Raw genomic sequence first — 17,049 nt, 5'->3', positions numbered from 1 at the left:
TAGACAAACATAGATCCAAGGTTATTAGGGTTGCATGTACACTTAGGAAGTATTAGAATGCTCAAAACCCATCAGAACTAACCCAAAATACCTTTTATTAATATCATGTTTAGGCTATTTAACAACGTCACAAATGAATGTTGGGCAAAATGGATAAACTTGGTATTAAAGCTAGTGTTTGATAAGATCATCAAACTTTGAGGCTGTCTACATTGTTTATTAAAACTTTATGTCTTTTTTCTTTAATATCTATTGATTTATGTCTTACAAAAATAAAAATTAAGATTCCTTTTGAACTAGCTAACCGGTAGTAAAACATAATAAATTAGTAAGTTATTTCTTTAATATCTGATAAATTATATATCATATATTTATTTTGTAGAATTGTAATATTCATACCTAATTATTAAATCATATAATTCATGAATATATATATTTCATTCAGAAACTTATCTTAAAGTATATTATTTTATTGATTTCCTATTGATAAGGTCACCGTCCTAGAATTTACCTTGTATTATAGTAATTATTAAACAATAATGATAAAATCCTTTACAAACATCAAGCACCAGTGGTCTAGTGGTAGAATAGTACCCTGCCACGGTACAGACCCGGGTTCGATTCCCGGCTGGTGCATATTTGAAGCTGTGATGATAATGCGCTGATTTGTAAGGCTGGTCCCTTGCTCCTCTCTGATCACAGACGAGTTAAAGGCGCTTCTGAGCTTTAATTTTTTATTATATAATGTGTCAAAAAAAATTACGGTATTTTTTTAATTAAAAAATGTATATAAGTTATATGTAAACTGTAATTTATTTTTTTCTCGTTTGATTCACCTTCGTAAAACTCCGGCAATAACATCAGAGCATGATATGGAAGTTTAGATCACTAATAAATTTATGATTTATTCAGTCAAAAGCGCTGCAAATTTGAGCGTTGCTAAAAGGTATGATAGGGTAATCATTTAGGTTTTAGGACGACTTTGGACAAATTTATAAGACTATATTAAGAAACAGAAGATGAAGCCTGAAGGAGATATAACCCTTGTATTTTTTTTTTTTTTTTTATTATTATTTTTTATTTATTTATTTTTTTTATTCTTTATTTTTTAGACATATTTTGCTTGGAATGGTTTTAGTTTTTAAGGATGGAAGATATGGAAGCAAGAACAAGATTGACATAGGTGAGGTGGAAGGCGGTACTGCCAGCCCAGGATGGTGCCCATCCCTACTCTTGGTGAGCCAATAAATATCATGAACAATGTTAAATATTAAAAATTCAAATTTACATATTACAAATCATAAACAAAAAAAAATGACGAAATTAAGCCAAAATCTTCTAAGATGATGTTTGTTTTTTCAAAGCGAAAATTCATTAAGTCTGCGGACCACTTTGCACACTTGTGCAGTAAAAGAGATGGACCAAACGGCTGCAGTCTGTAATAAAAAGTATGTTTGTTTTTAACATATGCAGACTGCTACAATAAATTAAAACTTAAATAAACTAATTTTTAAAAAGTTCATAATATATAATATATAATAAACCTTTAAAATGATTTTTAATTTGGAAAACGAAATTTTTTATGTTTTATTTTTTATAAAAAGTTAAGATCATTTAAATAAAACGTTCTTATCCTTAATAATAATACTTTTGAATTTTTTTAGAAACTCAACAAAATAGTATTACGAAGAACTTTATCATTTGCTATTTTGGTTTTGAATAAAAAAAATTCTTTATTTTATATAAAAACAAATATTTCTTAAAATTAAAACATAAACACTTGGAAAACTTGTTTTTTTAAAATTTCTATTTACAAAGTCACTAGTATAGTGTGTATAAGTATTCTTTTTTTTTTTGGATAATTTTTTTTTTTGGGTTTTTTTTTTTTTTTTTTTAATTTAATGATTGTACTCATTTGGTAGAAAATTAAATTTAAAAAAAAAGTTATGGCCGAAAAATTAAGAACATAGAAAAAAATTAAGGATTGGATAGTTGGGTAAAATGAACTCTTTTGGTTGAGACAAGTGGAGGGAGTTGACTTCCATTTATTATTATTTTTTTCTTCCTTTTATTGTTTATCGTTTCTTTGCTCTAAACGTTTAACTTTCGTTACAGAAATTATCAAATTTTTGTAATTAATTACTAAATCGAATATCATTTCGTGAGATTTTAACAATAAATAAAATTAAATATTTACCATTTAGTTTTTCAATCTTAAGACAAAAAATTATCTTCACAGTTCATATTAAAATTTGAGTTACTATATGATCTTACTTTATATATATATATATATATATATATATATATATATATATATATATATATATATATATATATATATATATAACCTGAAGAAAAAAAAAACATTCAGCAGTCAATAGGAGAAGCAATGGAGGATATGCTTTTGCTTCATGGTTTATTGGGTTAGTTTAGCAACATCTGTTAAACAAATAATCATTATCAGGTGCTTTGTTGACTGGTTTTTGATTTTGGGATTAAAAATTGTTTATTTTTGTTAAAAGTTGTTGGTAACTACATTTGGGAAAGTTTAAGTTTGAGTGGAACAGAACCTGATTCCACCATTTGTTTCTCAATTTCATAATTTTTTGGTGTTTTGAATCTTATTGATTTTAACAATTCGATGTTTTTTGAATATTTTTGTGTTTCATCTTAAACAGGTGAGCGGGTATGATCCAAGAAATTATATGGGTTTTTACTTTTTTTTTATATGGGGTTTGATAAAAACTTATAACTTTATTCACAGGAAGTCACTTTATGAAATAATCAGTAAACCCACTGATGGAGGTGTAACTCCTCTTCATATCGCTGCACTAAATGGACAGGTTCACAGTTTGTATTTACAACTTGACTTAGGGACTTTAGTAAATGAAGTCACTCTGGAAGATGGAACTACAATTGACTTAATTGGTAAGTTTCAGTTTATACCCTTTTTGATATGATTTACGAAATATGAACCCCAAATGTTGTGAGTTAAGTTTTTGTTACAATCAGAATTGAATTTTTTATATGATTTTAAGTGCTGGAAATACGCCTTTACATTATGCTGCATTAGGTGGAAATCCACAATGTTGTCAACTATGTTCATTTTGTTATTATTTTTTAATTAGAGGTGTTTTTTTCTTGATGTTTTTAGCTTATATATTGTTGCGTTTTTGTTATGTTCTAAATTTTGATAGATAGGGGTGCGAGTTTAAGCGTTGAAAATGCTAATAGGTATGAGTTTTATCTACCGCTTTACCAATTAAGTAATCAATTTCTGCTTACATTTCCATTCATCTGATTGATGGCAAATTACACAGAATAGCAACATACTTTAATTTGGATACCAATTTATGCAATGTACTTCCCCATTTGTCTCAGAATACAAACACATTTTGCCTCGCACAATGCACGGGTAACCCTCTAGTTATTATTATTAATATTATTATTATATATTTTTATGCGTGCGTGAAGACATAACTCACTGTAGAAGATATCAATTTGAAGTCAATAGTCAAACCATTTATCATATTTTGAAATGATGTCATTTAAAACTGTTTGACGAAATATAATATTTCACAAATCCCTTAAATATTTTATCACAAATAAACGAATGATGACCAATGACAAATCAAAACCAATTTCACCATTTATCATTTGGTGATTTCAACACATCGGCAATTTGCAAATTTCTCATTTGCATTAAAGAAAGAATCCGGTCTGGTCCGGTCCGAGTTAAGTCCCATATTCCGTGTAGGGTCCGGTCTAAACCCGTAACCTGATTATTGGTTAAAACAAAACCCAAAATCCGCCCATTAATGTGAATATCCGGTTCGGTCCGATTCAATGGATCGTATGCTCATCTCTAGTTTATGTAACAATAACTTGGACTTCTAGCTGACGTGAATGTGGTTCTCTTCATTACTAAAAACGCAAGAATCAAAAAAATATAAACATATTTATATATTTATAAAGGTATAAAATGTTTTATTATGTTTAATATGTTTGTAAAGGTACAAAACATATTTTGTACCTTTAAAAATATAAAGGTATAAAAACATGTTTTGCACCTTTAAAAACGTACGTTGTTTTATTATGTTTAATAAATTAATAGTTATTTTTGTTAATATCTCAAAGATTTAATATAAGTCGGATTAGCTTTACTGATTGATGTGTTCCTTACTATTTAAGTTGGTGTATATTTTAATCAAAATTCTTCTTAATGATTAAAACATAATTCAATAGAACATTGATAATTTTGTTGAATTATAATCCATTTGATTAATTATCATTATCATCTACGAATAAATGATAAATGACTATAAGGTTTAGCAAAGATATTTGTCTATGACGAAGAATAAATGAATGCAGCGAGTAAAAGCGTGGAGCACTGTGGTCCAGTCATCCAGTGTTAGGAGGCTTGCTACATTTGGTTTTGTTTCTGGGATATAAGAATATAATTCAGTAGCTTTTCAACAAGCACCATTGTCTAGTGGTAGAATAGTACCCTGCCACGGTACAGACCCGGGTTCGATTCCCGGCTGGTGCATACTTGAATCCGTGATGAAAATGCGCTGACTTGTAAGGTTGGTCCCTTATTCCACTCTGATTAAAGACGAGTTGAAAGCGCTTCTGAGCTTTAATTTTTTTTCTTCTTTCTATAAACGCAGATAAATTTTGTTTAATTAAACCGTTTTTGCCTTTTTGGTATCTCTAATAAGCATCAAATTTTTGAGAGTTTGTAGCCCTTTAAGTATTCACGAACCCAAGATTCAGCCCATATCATTTGGTGCAAGATATTTTACGTAAATATCCTTTACCCGATTACGCCATACTAGCCCATCTTCAAGTCTAAATGCAAGCCATACGTTTTTCTTTCCCAATCATCTTTACTTCTCTAGAAGAGAGTAGAAGGTCTGTCGTCTTCTAGTTCTCTCCGTCGCTTTTCACTGCAATCCCATTTTGATTTTGCTCCCTCTCTGTTCATAGACTGTGAACTGTGAGTCAGTGAGGGAGTCAATCATCAATGGAAATGGCTGTTGGAATACATAACTCTATCACTCCAACACTAAACCCCAATCAAAAGGGATTCCCTTTATCTTCACCTTTTCTAAGAACCCAACTCTCCGTTGGTCGCACCTTATCTTCTTATTCATTTTCTAAAATCAAGTCTCCAACTTTCTCGCGTTCCAGAAGAAACCCTCTTCCTAATTTCATCAAATGCTCTGTTTCTGAAGCTGAGGCCACTGACACCACTACCGGTAATTGTTCTTCGCTTAAATGGTTTCAATCCTTTGTAATTTCATTATTAATCTTCCTTGGGTTCTTAAACCATGCTTAAATTTTGTAATATTATTCAATTGGTCCTATCAATATCCCTCTTACAACATTCTATTGCATTCGTGGTGTTCGATTAAATGTCAAACATATAAGCCTGAGCGTTGCAACATGAAACTAATCTTGATTAGCTGCTTTCGTTTTTCTGGCGTGTTTTATCATGTTTCTGTTGATGCAGAGAAAAAGGTCACATTAGTGAGGAGAAACGACATAAGGAATATTGCAATTGTTGCTCATGTCGATCATGGAAAGACAACTCTGGTTGATGCAATGTTGAAGCAAGCAAAAGTAAGCATATATATATATATATATATATATATATATATATATATATATATATATATATATATATATATATATATATATATATATATACTTCCTTTACATATATCATTCATCATTTAAACCTTTTGTATCACAATCTTAAGCTTTTTAAACAGATAATTACCAAAGGAAATATCATATATCCAAATCGTGGTTACATCAGATAAATTTGTACTCTTTATTTCTTTGGATAAGCTTCCTTTATGTGTTACGACGCCACCTATCATTGTTTAATTACATTTACATGTTAATGAACCGAAAATTCCCTACTTTTTTGCAGGTATTTCGTGATAATCAAGTTGTAGAAGAAAGAATTATGGACTCAAATGACCTAGAACGTGAGAGAGGAATCACAATCCTTAGTAAAAACACATCTATCACTTACAAAGACACAAAAATGAACATTATCGACACTCCTGGACATTCTGACTTTGGAGGTGAAGTAGAACGTGTCCTTAATATGGTGGAGGGAGTTCTTTTAGTGGTAATCTTTCAACCATTTATTTCAACAATCCAAGCAATTCTGAAACATCTAAATCCAAATATGGTGTTTGTTTTCACTTTTCAGGTAGATTCTGTTGAGGGCCCAATGCCACAAACAAGATTTGTTTTAAAGAAAGCTCTTGAATTTGGTCTTGCAGTTGTTGTTGTTGTTAATAAAATTGATAGACCTTCTGCACGTCCAGAATTTGTTATTAATTCCACTTTTGAACTCTTCATTGAACTAAATGCATCAGATGAACAGGTATCTGAGGACTATCTTCTACTAGAAACATCCATAAATAGAAATGTATAAAAATGTCAACTTTTGTTGCAGTGTGATTTCCAAGCAGTTTATGCAAGTGGTATACATGGAAAAGCTGGACTTTCTCCTGATAATTTAGCAGATGATCTGGGCCCACTTTTTGAGTCAATAATTAGATGCATTCCAGGACCTCGCATTAAGAAAGATGGATCACTTCAAATGCTTGTTAGTTTTTTCAAACTTTTCTTCCTCTTTTTCACTTATTAAAAGTTCCATTTCTCAATTTTAGTTTCTTTTTTTAAGGTCACGAGTACAGAGTATGACGAACACAAGGGGAAAATAGCTATAGGAAGGTTACATGCTGGTGTTCTGAATAGAGGCATGGATGTTCGTGTAAGTCATTGTGTCAAATTCACTGAATAAATGATTTTTTTTTTTTTTTTTACAAAAATAATGACAAACTGTTATTTCAGATATGCACATCCGATGATGCTTGCAGATTTGGAAAAGTGAGCGAATTATTTGTGTTTGAGAAATTCTACAGAGCTCCTGCAGAGAGTGTGGAGGCTGGTGATATTTGTGCTGTTTGTGGTATTAATGATATTCAGGTAGTTATTTATTTATTTATTTATTTAATTTTAAAAGTTATTTGAAAGATGATGATTAAATATGGTTTCTTTACACAGATTGGGGAGACAATTGCTGATAAGAATGATGGAAAGGCATTACCTGCAATTAGGGTTGAAGAACCTACAGTAAAAATGGCTTTCTCAATCAATACTTCACCATTTGTTGGGCGTGAGGTAAGTTATGATATACTTATATCAAGTTATGGTCCAATGTCTAAAATGCCCTTTTGTTATCTTTCAGGGAAAGTATGTTACTAGTAGAAATTTAAGAGACAGACTCTACCGTGAGATTGAAAGAAATTTGGCCATGAAAGTTGAAGATGGTGAAACTGCTGATACGTTTCTTGTTAGTGGACGTGGTACTTTACACCTTACAATACTGATAGAAAACATGTAAGAATTTATTTATTTGTTTATTTAATTTGTTATTTTATGCAATTTGCTACCTTTTGTTTATGAGTTTATTTATTTACATATGATTAGGCGAAGGGAAAATTACGAGTTCATGGTGGGACCTCCAAAAGTAATCAACAAGAGAGTTGATGATAAGTTGCTTGAACCTTACGAGGTACAAATATTTTAGTTAGATAAAAATCATTTATACATATTTTTTTAATTGAAAATTTTAAAGTTTTATATTTAATACTTGCAGATTGCCACAGTGGAGGTGCCTGAAGTACATATGGGGTCGGTTGTTGAACTTCTCGGTAAAAGGCGTGGCCAAATGGTTGATATGCAAGGGCTTGGGTATGTATTGTGAAATTATGAATTATCTTTTTTTCTTTCGTTTAATTAAGTTTTGTCTTTTATTCTTGAAGTGTTTCTTGGATGGTTTTGTTGTGTTTAGATCGGAAGGAACAACGCTTCTTAAATACAAAATCCCGACGCGTGGACTTTTGGGACTCAGAAATGCGATTCTAACCGCGTCCCGAGGGACCGCGATTCTCAACACGATATTCGATAGTTACGGGCCGTGGGCGGGCGACATGTCGACGCGTGATCTCGGATCCTTGGTAACGATACATTCTAACGACATAGAAACTTTTTTTTTTTTTTTTTTTTTTTTTTTTTTTTTTTCGTGTTGAAATGACCTTTTTGCCCATTATGTTTATAGGTTGCTTTTGAGGATGGAGTTTCGACTTCTTATGCTCTTATAAGCTCTCAAGAAAGAGGACAAATGTTTATAAAACCAGGGATGGAAGTGTACAAAGGTCAGATTGTTGGGATTCATCAAAGACCCGGTGATTTATCCCTCAATGTATGCAAAAAGAAAGCTGCTACAAACGTGCGTTCTAACAAAGAAGTGTCTGGTAAGAAATCCACATAAATGCAATAAATATCAATGTACTTTCATTTATTTGTTGCATTTAATCCATAACGTATTTTGATTTGATTGGTGTATACAGTTGTTCTTGACACGACATTGGATTATAGTCTTGACGATTGCATTGAGTATATTCAAGAAGATGAATTGGTGGAAGTAACTCCAAAAAGTATACGCATGTGCAAAAATCCAAAGATGAGCAAAAAGGGTCGATGAACAAAAATCTAAAATGTCGGAAAATAAAAACTCTATAGAGTAAAAAATATATATAGGAAATTTTGATTTTTATTGTTTGTTGTGTAGTTGGTTATGGATGTATATGAGCGTCCTAAAAAACCTCACAAGTCTATAGTTATTTATTATTGACGTTTGGTATAATTATGTTTGTTATATCATGTAGAATTATTTGATGTTATAACTATTTTTTATATTCCAGAGGCAATGTGGCGAAAATTATATAGGGAAATTTCTAATAACGTTCCAAAATTTTAGGCTAGTTTATGGTTTAATCTCAAACTAAATTTTGTTTATAAAAAATGACAGAATACCAGTTAAAACTTTATAGTAACCCTATGTGACGAATTAATGAAAATATTGTGACTTTTTCATTAATTCGGTTAAAACTTTGGAATAACCATTTTATCAATATATTAAAAATGGTTTGTTTTTCAATACATATATTTTTTTCATTTCTTTTTATATAATGTTGTATATTTAGTTTTAAAGTTGCGAAATTTAGAAAATGTATCTATACAACGAAAACAACTAACAAAACTTCATAAATTTGTTTGAAAAGTTTTACCGGAAGATAGAGTACTCTATGATTGCAAAATGAAATTCATATAAAATTAATATATATTTTCTTTTGATTTCAAGATTAGTTGAAGTATTGGGATAACAACAAAACATATGTAATAATATTAATTGGGTATACTTAAATTTATGGGGCAATCTTTTTCGTTAATACTTATTTTCTGTAGAATTATGCATTTTTAACATGCTCACGCTAGACCACAAAAAAACAGATTCGCTTGAATTTTGATACCCTCATTTCAGACATGCACACACATGTTCCAGATCAGAAATTTTTATGTGTGTGTGCGTACATAAAAAGGAAGACAGAGCTCTATCTGAGGGGTGTATGTATGTTTCATTTATCGCATTCTTCCAAATTTTACAATAGATAGAAAGAAACAGAGGGAGAAAAATGACACATGGATTAAAGTTGTAAACAATCAATAGAATGAAGAAGAAAATAAGTATTAACGATAAAGGTTATCCAATAGATTTAAGTAGATCTGATTAGTATTATTATGTATGATTTATGATTATCCTAGCACTTAAACCAATGTTAAAAATCAAAAGAAAATATACAATAATTTTGTATGAATTTCATCTTGCAATCATGGAGCACTCTATCTTCGATAAAGGTTTTAAGACAAATTTATGAGGTTTGTTAGGTTTTTAGATTGTATAGATATTTTTTTTTCTATATTTCGTGACTTTAAAATCGAAAATATAACGTTGTATACAAAGAAATGAAAAAAGTACATTATTTGAAAAAACAACTATTTTTAATATATTGATAAAAAGGTTATTCAAAGTTTTAGCCGAATTAACGAAAAAGTCCAAATATTTTGATAATTTAACGAATAAAGCCGAAATACTGGTTAAATCTACGAAACCAAACATGGAGAGTTATTCCGAAGTTTTAGCCGATATTCTTTTTTTTTTTTTTTTTTTTTTTTTTTTTTGTAAACAAAATTCAATTTTGGATTAAACCAAAAACTGATCTAAAATATTATGATTTTATTGGAGATTTTCCAGTTATATAATAAAAAACATACATAGATATGATATATTAGTATTTGTATTTCATTTCCAGGTAGATAGAAAATGATTTGTTTATATTATACTTACTGTGCACATATTTAAATGGTTGATTTTATTGTTAATTTAGAAAAAATAAAAGATTGAAAATAAAGTTCATGAAATCCTCAAATTTAATATTTTCCATATATCTTTTTGACTTAGTAATTATTAACAAGATACCATGGATAAAATAACATGATAATAATAATATATCGTTTTTTCGTTCAACGAACGGAATCACAAATTAAGTTTACACGATGGGATAAGTCGTATGTTTTTTAATACAAATTGCCAACTTTGCTTGATTCGATGCACAAGATGGACGTGAGATGTTGTTGGACTGTCTGCTTCTTGGGCTGTACATCTGACTTTTAGTCAAACATGATGTTCGAGAAGAATGACTACTTCTTGAATTTATTGGTCTCAACTCTCAAGCCGACATTTATAAGCCAAAGTTTTTTTTTTTTTTTTTTCGAAAATTTATATATTTGTAAGAATCTAAAAACTTTAATATCAACGTTTAGTTATGATTAAAATATGGAGAATGGTCATTTATTAATAATAATATACCCAAAAAAAAAATGTTACGCAACAACAAAGTTTGATAAAGATATTCATAAGAAAATACGTTACATTATAATAATATTCATTCTTATAACTAGAAAGAGTCCATGTTTAAAATTCTATTGATAGTAAAACTGCTTTTTTTAATAATTAGGACGATGTGATATTCGATAATAATTTGGTTGACGAGGTCCTGGTTGGTGTGTATGATTACTTAATTAGTCAACGGATTGGATGGTGCTAGAGAAGTATTGGGGCCAAAATTGAAAATTCAAACAACAAGGATTTTTGTGTTATGTTTCTGGAATAATAGATAAATTTAAATATTTAAATATAGAATCATTAACATAATAATAATAATAATAATAATAATAATAATAATAATAATAATAAAATGAATGGTAATCACTTTTTAGACAAGTGAGTATTAACCAACCTGTGAATGAACAATCAAATGTGAATTTTTTGACCAATGTATTATTGATCATGTATTTTGTATTATTATAATTGTTATAATTCTCTTCTTTGTTTCATTTTAAGTAAAATACCTAAAGATCGTAGGATTTTCAGGATATATGCATTATACAGTATATTTTTATATTCTATATTTAATAATTTTCGACGAGGAATATATATATATTTTTTTTCGTAAAAGGTACACGTGGGAAACCGCGGCAATCAATGTTGACCAAACATTAACTGCTAGGCTGCCACATCGGCAGCAAAGGCTGCTACGGGTAAATTGTTCACGTGTCGACAGCCCTTACAATTTACATTCTAACCCATCTTAACTTCCAATTTACATTCTAACCCATCTTAACTTCTTATCCTTGATTTCTCCTCCATTCTATTAAATTAAAACAATAACGATAGACAAACATACGTTTCATGTTTTTATATTTTTGATTTCTCCATCCCCGACTACTTTCTTTACCCTTTCCTATCATCTGTCTTCTTCTTGTTGGTGTTTGAACCCTTTCATCTTGGTTGTCTCATCAAAGTTTGTAGTTTGGTTTTTGAGACATCTTTAATTTTAAGGCAAAAAATATGGATTTATTTATGTTTATTAAAAATCATAGTATATTTTTAAAAAACTATAATGCGGAATTTGTTTTCAAAAACATAATAATAATATTATCAAAAACATTTAAAAACCTCCTCCACTTAAATTGAATTTCATCCTCGAAATCACTCATTACTACTCTCCAGACATACCCAACAAATTGGACAATTCTTCCACGACCTCGATCTGAACTAAGAAGTTGAATCATACGGATGAATACCTTCCCATACTACAATCAAAATTAAATCTTAGAGGAACTTACATACCGTGACTAATAATGAATCATTTACCCACTATCTTTAACCTTTGAAGAATAATCATCACTACTCTACCGGAAATCCAATACCTTGTCTGACTATTCACTACTGTTAAACCCTCCACTCGAAAACAAGATGACTCCCAACACGAGTCTCAGCTAAATAACTATTGTAGTGAAACACGAACAACGTCAGCATATTCCATAACTCCCTTTAATTGCTTCGAAATCAAGGCATCTTATAAAGAAAACTCCAGAGACCACTCGGGAACTCACAACTGCCAGCAACAACCCAATAACTTGAGAGTACTCAATCACACTGACTATTTTTCTCTCCTTAACTGTAAGACCCAACTTCCACTGAGAACCACACAGTCAGAGACTCTCAAAACTACAATCACAAACCAAGTCCATCAATGTACTTCCCAAAACCGGGAACCCATAAGTTCTAAACTTCATAACCCAAACTCTAAGACTAATGATTATTTATTCTTCGAACATACCCCTAGTACCTGACTAGGAACACCACCAAAACATGCGAAAAGAATTCTCAAACATACCGATCGCGAATTTTGCACAATCCCAAATCCGAAAATTGTATCCAAAAACCTTAAATACATACTTGACTTCCTGGCAAGTAATCATCAACCTACTGTTCCCACGGGCATAATGATGGTTCATCCAAGAAATTTACGTTACATCCAAATCTCTTTATCAGCTCAGATGCACCTCCACTTGACAAATCACTCAAGACATTCACAATGAACTTCATGACTCGAGATTCCATAACTGATACCCAAAATTGGTAACCAAACTCATGATAAACAGCCCACAAGCCAACGGGTTCATAATGCAGTCATTCCTAATGGACATTTGATGCACAACTATTACTCCTAACAACCTTTAACTGCCTATATGATCCAAACTAGCTGATCACCGAGTCTCCCCATTCTCACAATGCATTAACACCCAAACATGCCAAGAAAACTGATAATCCAAGATCTATGAGTCTCAATCGAAGGACTACCGAGTCCTACCCGTATGAATCATACAACCACTAGTTCACGATACATCGTGACACCTTCTAACCACTAAGCGATAAGCTCATGGTACTATGTCGATCTTGTCGTCATCCTATCACTGTCCTGGAGGCTCACGACTAGCACCACGTGGCCTAAAGATACTTAACCATCAATTCATCGTCTTATAGGAACCTAAACAACATCCCCCTCAATGTTAACCGAACCCAACATGACCATACTCCTCTATCACTCATAATTCCTTTCACTAGTACATGTTGCTACCAATTAAAAACCACGAAAATAACTCGATCCAAGTACTCTCATGCTATCATGCTCAACCTACATACATCCCCAAGGTAATGCATAACCAACCCAAAATCCGATGCATTTCTTTTTCCCCACAACCTTACCCGTAGGGTGTGGTACCTGTAAACAAACTTCAACATCTAACAGAAGCATTCTAATGAATTGTTGAAACAAAGATCCAACACCTTGCAAAACTAAACAGCACTGCCCCAACATCCGAACTTCCAATAATCAATGACATATGTCGAGCTTGAGCCTGGTATGAACAATGATTCCAATACACTACCGGTCAAAGCTCAAGAAGGACTAAACATATCAAACTTTGAAACTGACTGGCTAATCGACAACTGCCTAACCTAGACTATATATATCAATCTATACAACAAGCTGACAAATCCTTCAACACTCGATACTCAAATTGGATGACCCAATCGCCTATTAACCTATTCCTTGATGTTCCTGAAAGGAAACCCATGGCTACAATGGGCTCCTTGGCCAACAACTTCTTGCTGCGAAGATGACTCATGCATTCTTGAACACATACATATGACGACAATTTGTTCTGCGTCCGTGTCTTGACCAAATCCTGAGCCAAAGTTTCGCATACTCGAACCGCAAATCCCTATGACCTATTCTTATGAAACCATAAGTCGAACATATCACTTATCCTCTAAGCAGAATATCCAGCTCTACCCCACTTTGGGTTCGAACCACCACCAACTGACGTTACAAACAGACCAAAACTCAAACTGCCTCACCTAGATGCATAACATCCTAACTTTTCGGATATATATATATATATATATATATATATATATCACAATGCAAGATAATATTCTAGATAAAGACCAATCCAATTAAAAGAGATTACGAATCTCAGATGGAAACCTCGGGAGCTCCCCAATCATGGTTGTCTCCAACATCAAGAATTCCATGCAAATGCATAAGAAAAACACCAACTTCCTATCTAGAAACAAATGGATTACTACACTCCTCTCCTTCAAATCCCAATCATAAATTCATCACAAGAATCATTCATAAATACAAAGGGCATCATTTTCATCATCGAAATACATTAGAGACAACAAATTTGTCGCTCCTGATTAATTTCCTTGATCACCTGTAACCATCAGCAAACCCCTGACTTGCCTATACCCCAAGAAAGCAGACCCGTGATCTCATCTCAAGGCAACCATACAACAAAAATCCTCTTGTGCATTCCCACATTTCCATTCTTCCGCCAAAGACCACATCCATCTAGCCCCATGTTGGGTTTACATCTCAACTCCGAAAATCACATGTCTACCCTCTCTCACCTCTGAACATGTAAATCTGGAAGAACATAGCATCTGTCAAAGATTGTGACATTCCAATTCTTTTGCCAATCACTCAGCCTCTGGCTGCAATCCTCGAGTCGATCATAACAATCGCTTCCTTATTGAGTCCTGACACTCAACTATGACTACCATCAGGCAAGGCCCTCCAGTCCTCAAATCGACTAACTCACCTAGATATGCACTATTCAAACCTAAACTGACATGGCCACTAAAGCCCGAACAATCACCAGACTCATCCTTAGCCTGAACAACCATATCCAAAAGATCGCAAAATACAGAAACACAGTCATGAATCATGGTATCAACCTTTACATCAACCCTCAACCAACTCCTTAGAATCCTCATGACTTACCTTGGTTCAAGTATGGATCATGTGCTTCCAGTAGTATGGGCCCAATACTACCTTCTAGACCTATCCATACTTCCCTCAACAATCATCCAGAATCCTCTAAGTTACCTCCTGTGACATCCCCAATTTCTCGGCCAGAAAAGACCGATTTGTTTATGCTTTGTTTTATAAATCAGAGTAATTGTTTAAAGAAAACGGTTGCGGAATTTGTTCCCAAAACAAGATATGATAATAAACTTATCAAAACATTTCTCAAAGAGAATGTATTTTCATTAAATAATAAAACATCGGGATGTCATGTTCCGATATAGACACATAAGCATAAACAGAACATACATTCATTTACTCTAGTGATTTACATCTCCTTTAATCTCTCAGTGCAAAGCAGCTTCATATCGATACCTGTGATACAATTAAACTGAGTGGGTCAGGCTTGGGAGCCTGGTGAGCATATAGGGTTTTCAACCCACAATTATATAATTATTATATTTAATTATCAAATAATCAACCCAATTACCCATCCCCATTATCTTCCTTAATCTTAAGGGTCTACCCTAAGAATCATCTATTTGTTCACTCTGTATTAGGCACTAAGACAATAGCTGCCATGATTCTTTATTAGGCACTAAGACAATAGCTGCCAAGGCTTCTTCATAGAGCACTAATTTCATAGTTCTTATGGTTCATTCATCGGGTACTAAATCCATAACTACCAGTGTAGGTACTAAGTCCATAGCTACCAACATTTATCTAACAGTACTAAATCCATAGCTACCATCATCTGTCTATACGGTACTAAATCCATAGCTACCAAGGTTTATCTTGTTCATTGACAGTATCATACTCGAGATCCCTCTCGCAATACATGCCAATGAATTACTAACAGGTTTATCTTGTTTACTAACAGTATCATACTCGAGATCCCTCTCGTAATACATGCCAATGGATTACTAACAGGTTTATCTTGCTTATTAACAGTATCATACTCGAGATCCCTCTCGCAATACATGCCAATGGATTACTAACATGTTTATCTTGCTTATTGACAGTATCATACTCGAGATCCCTCTCGCAATACATTCCAATGGATTACTAACAGGTTTATCTTGCTTATTGACAGTATCATACTCGAGATCCCTCTCGCAGTACATGCCAATGGATTACTAACAAGTTTATCTTGCTTATTGACAGTATCATACTCGAGATCCCTCTCGCAATACATACCAATGGATTACTAACAGGTTTATCTTATTTACGGACAGTATCATACTCGAGATCTCTCTCGCAATACATGCCAATGGATTAATAACAAGTCTATCTCTTTTATTGACAGTATCATACTCGAGATCCCTCTCGCAATACATGTTAATGGATTAGTAACAGGTTTATCTCTATTCCTGATCCCTACTCATGAATCTAAAGGTAACCTTTTGATCTTATTATCCAACTCATCTTTTATCTTACACCAACTATCTCATCTACCCATGTCCTACCCAACATATTTGTAGATACAAAATACATATACAAATTAACTCATTTAACACCTATATAAAACATCCATTCCACACTCATCTCAAATAAACAACAATGTATAAACACATAGCACGTATTTCATAGCAAATACTTAATATATATGTGTTAGAAGAAAGTGATCACATACTCACCCAAAAGTCTACGACTTATGACAACACCAAGAGGATAACTCATCAGCTAACCCTCACAGAGATCCAAGGAACAAAAGTAATCTCAAAGGCTGAGTCCCCCAAATCTAGAACAAACAAGCGAAAGTTTAATAGGAAGAATCCCAAACAATCAAGAAGTGGCAATCAATTATGCAGCCACAACAACAGTACCTACACAACCAAAATCTTCATGGTGCAATCAGTGCAACCGTCATCATCCAGGTAACTATTTTGTCTGC

The 17,049-nt window shown here is 32.4% G+C and overlaps 1 protein-coding gene and 1 non-coding gene across 2 annotated transcripts; both read left to right on the top strand.

Moving 5' to 3' along the window:
• Positions 1-565: 565 nt before the first annotated feature.
• On the top strand, positions 566-636 carry TRNAG-GCC (transfer RNA glycine (anticodon GCC)). The gene has a single exon. It is a non-coding gene; the product is annotated as a tRNA-Gly (tRNA).
• Positions 637-4,868: 4,232 nt separating this feature from the next.
• LOC145048065 (putative elongation factor TypA-like SVR3, chloroplastic) lies at positions 4,869-8,794 on the top strand. Its single transcript, XM_078996474.1, has 14 exons — positions 4,869-5,261; positions 5,516-5,625; positions 5,942-6,145; positions 6,230-6,406; positions 6,479-6,631; positions 6,710-6,799; positions 6,880-7,014; positions 7,093-7,209; positions 7,277-7,428; positions 7,519-7,603; positions 7,688-7,782; positions 7,883-8,048; positions 8,150-8,345; positions 8,442-8,794. The coding sequence occupies exons 1-14, from the start codon at positions 5,027-5,029 to the stop codon at positions 8,573-8,575; spliced, it is 2,049 nt and encodes a 682-aa protein (XP_078852600.1). The 5' UTR covers positions 4,869-5,026; the 3' UTR covers positions 8,576-8,794.
• The last annotated feature ends 8,255 nt before the right edge of the window (positions 8,795-17,049 follow it).

The sequence above is a fragment of the Lactuca saligna genome, chromosome 5 (genome assembly GCF_052625555.1).
Source record: "Lactuca saligna cultivar CGN05327 chromosome 5, ASM5262555v1, whole genome shotgun sequence".
Lineage (NCBI taxonomy): Eukaryota > Viridiplantae > Streptophyta > Magnoliopsida > Asterales > Asteraceae > Lactuca > Lactuca saligna.
The sequence above is the reverse complement of the archived record's forward strand: the minus strand, read 5'-3'. Positions and strand labels throughout refer to the sequence as shown.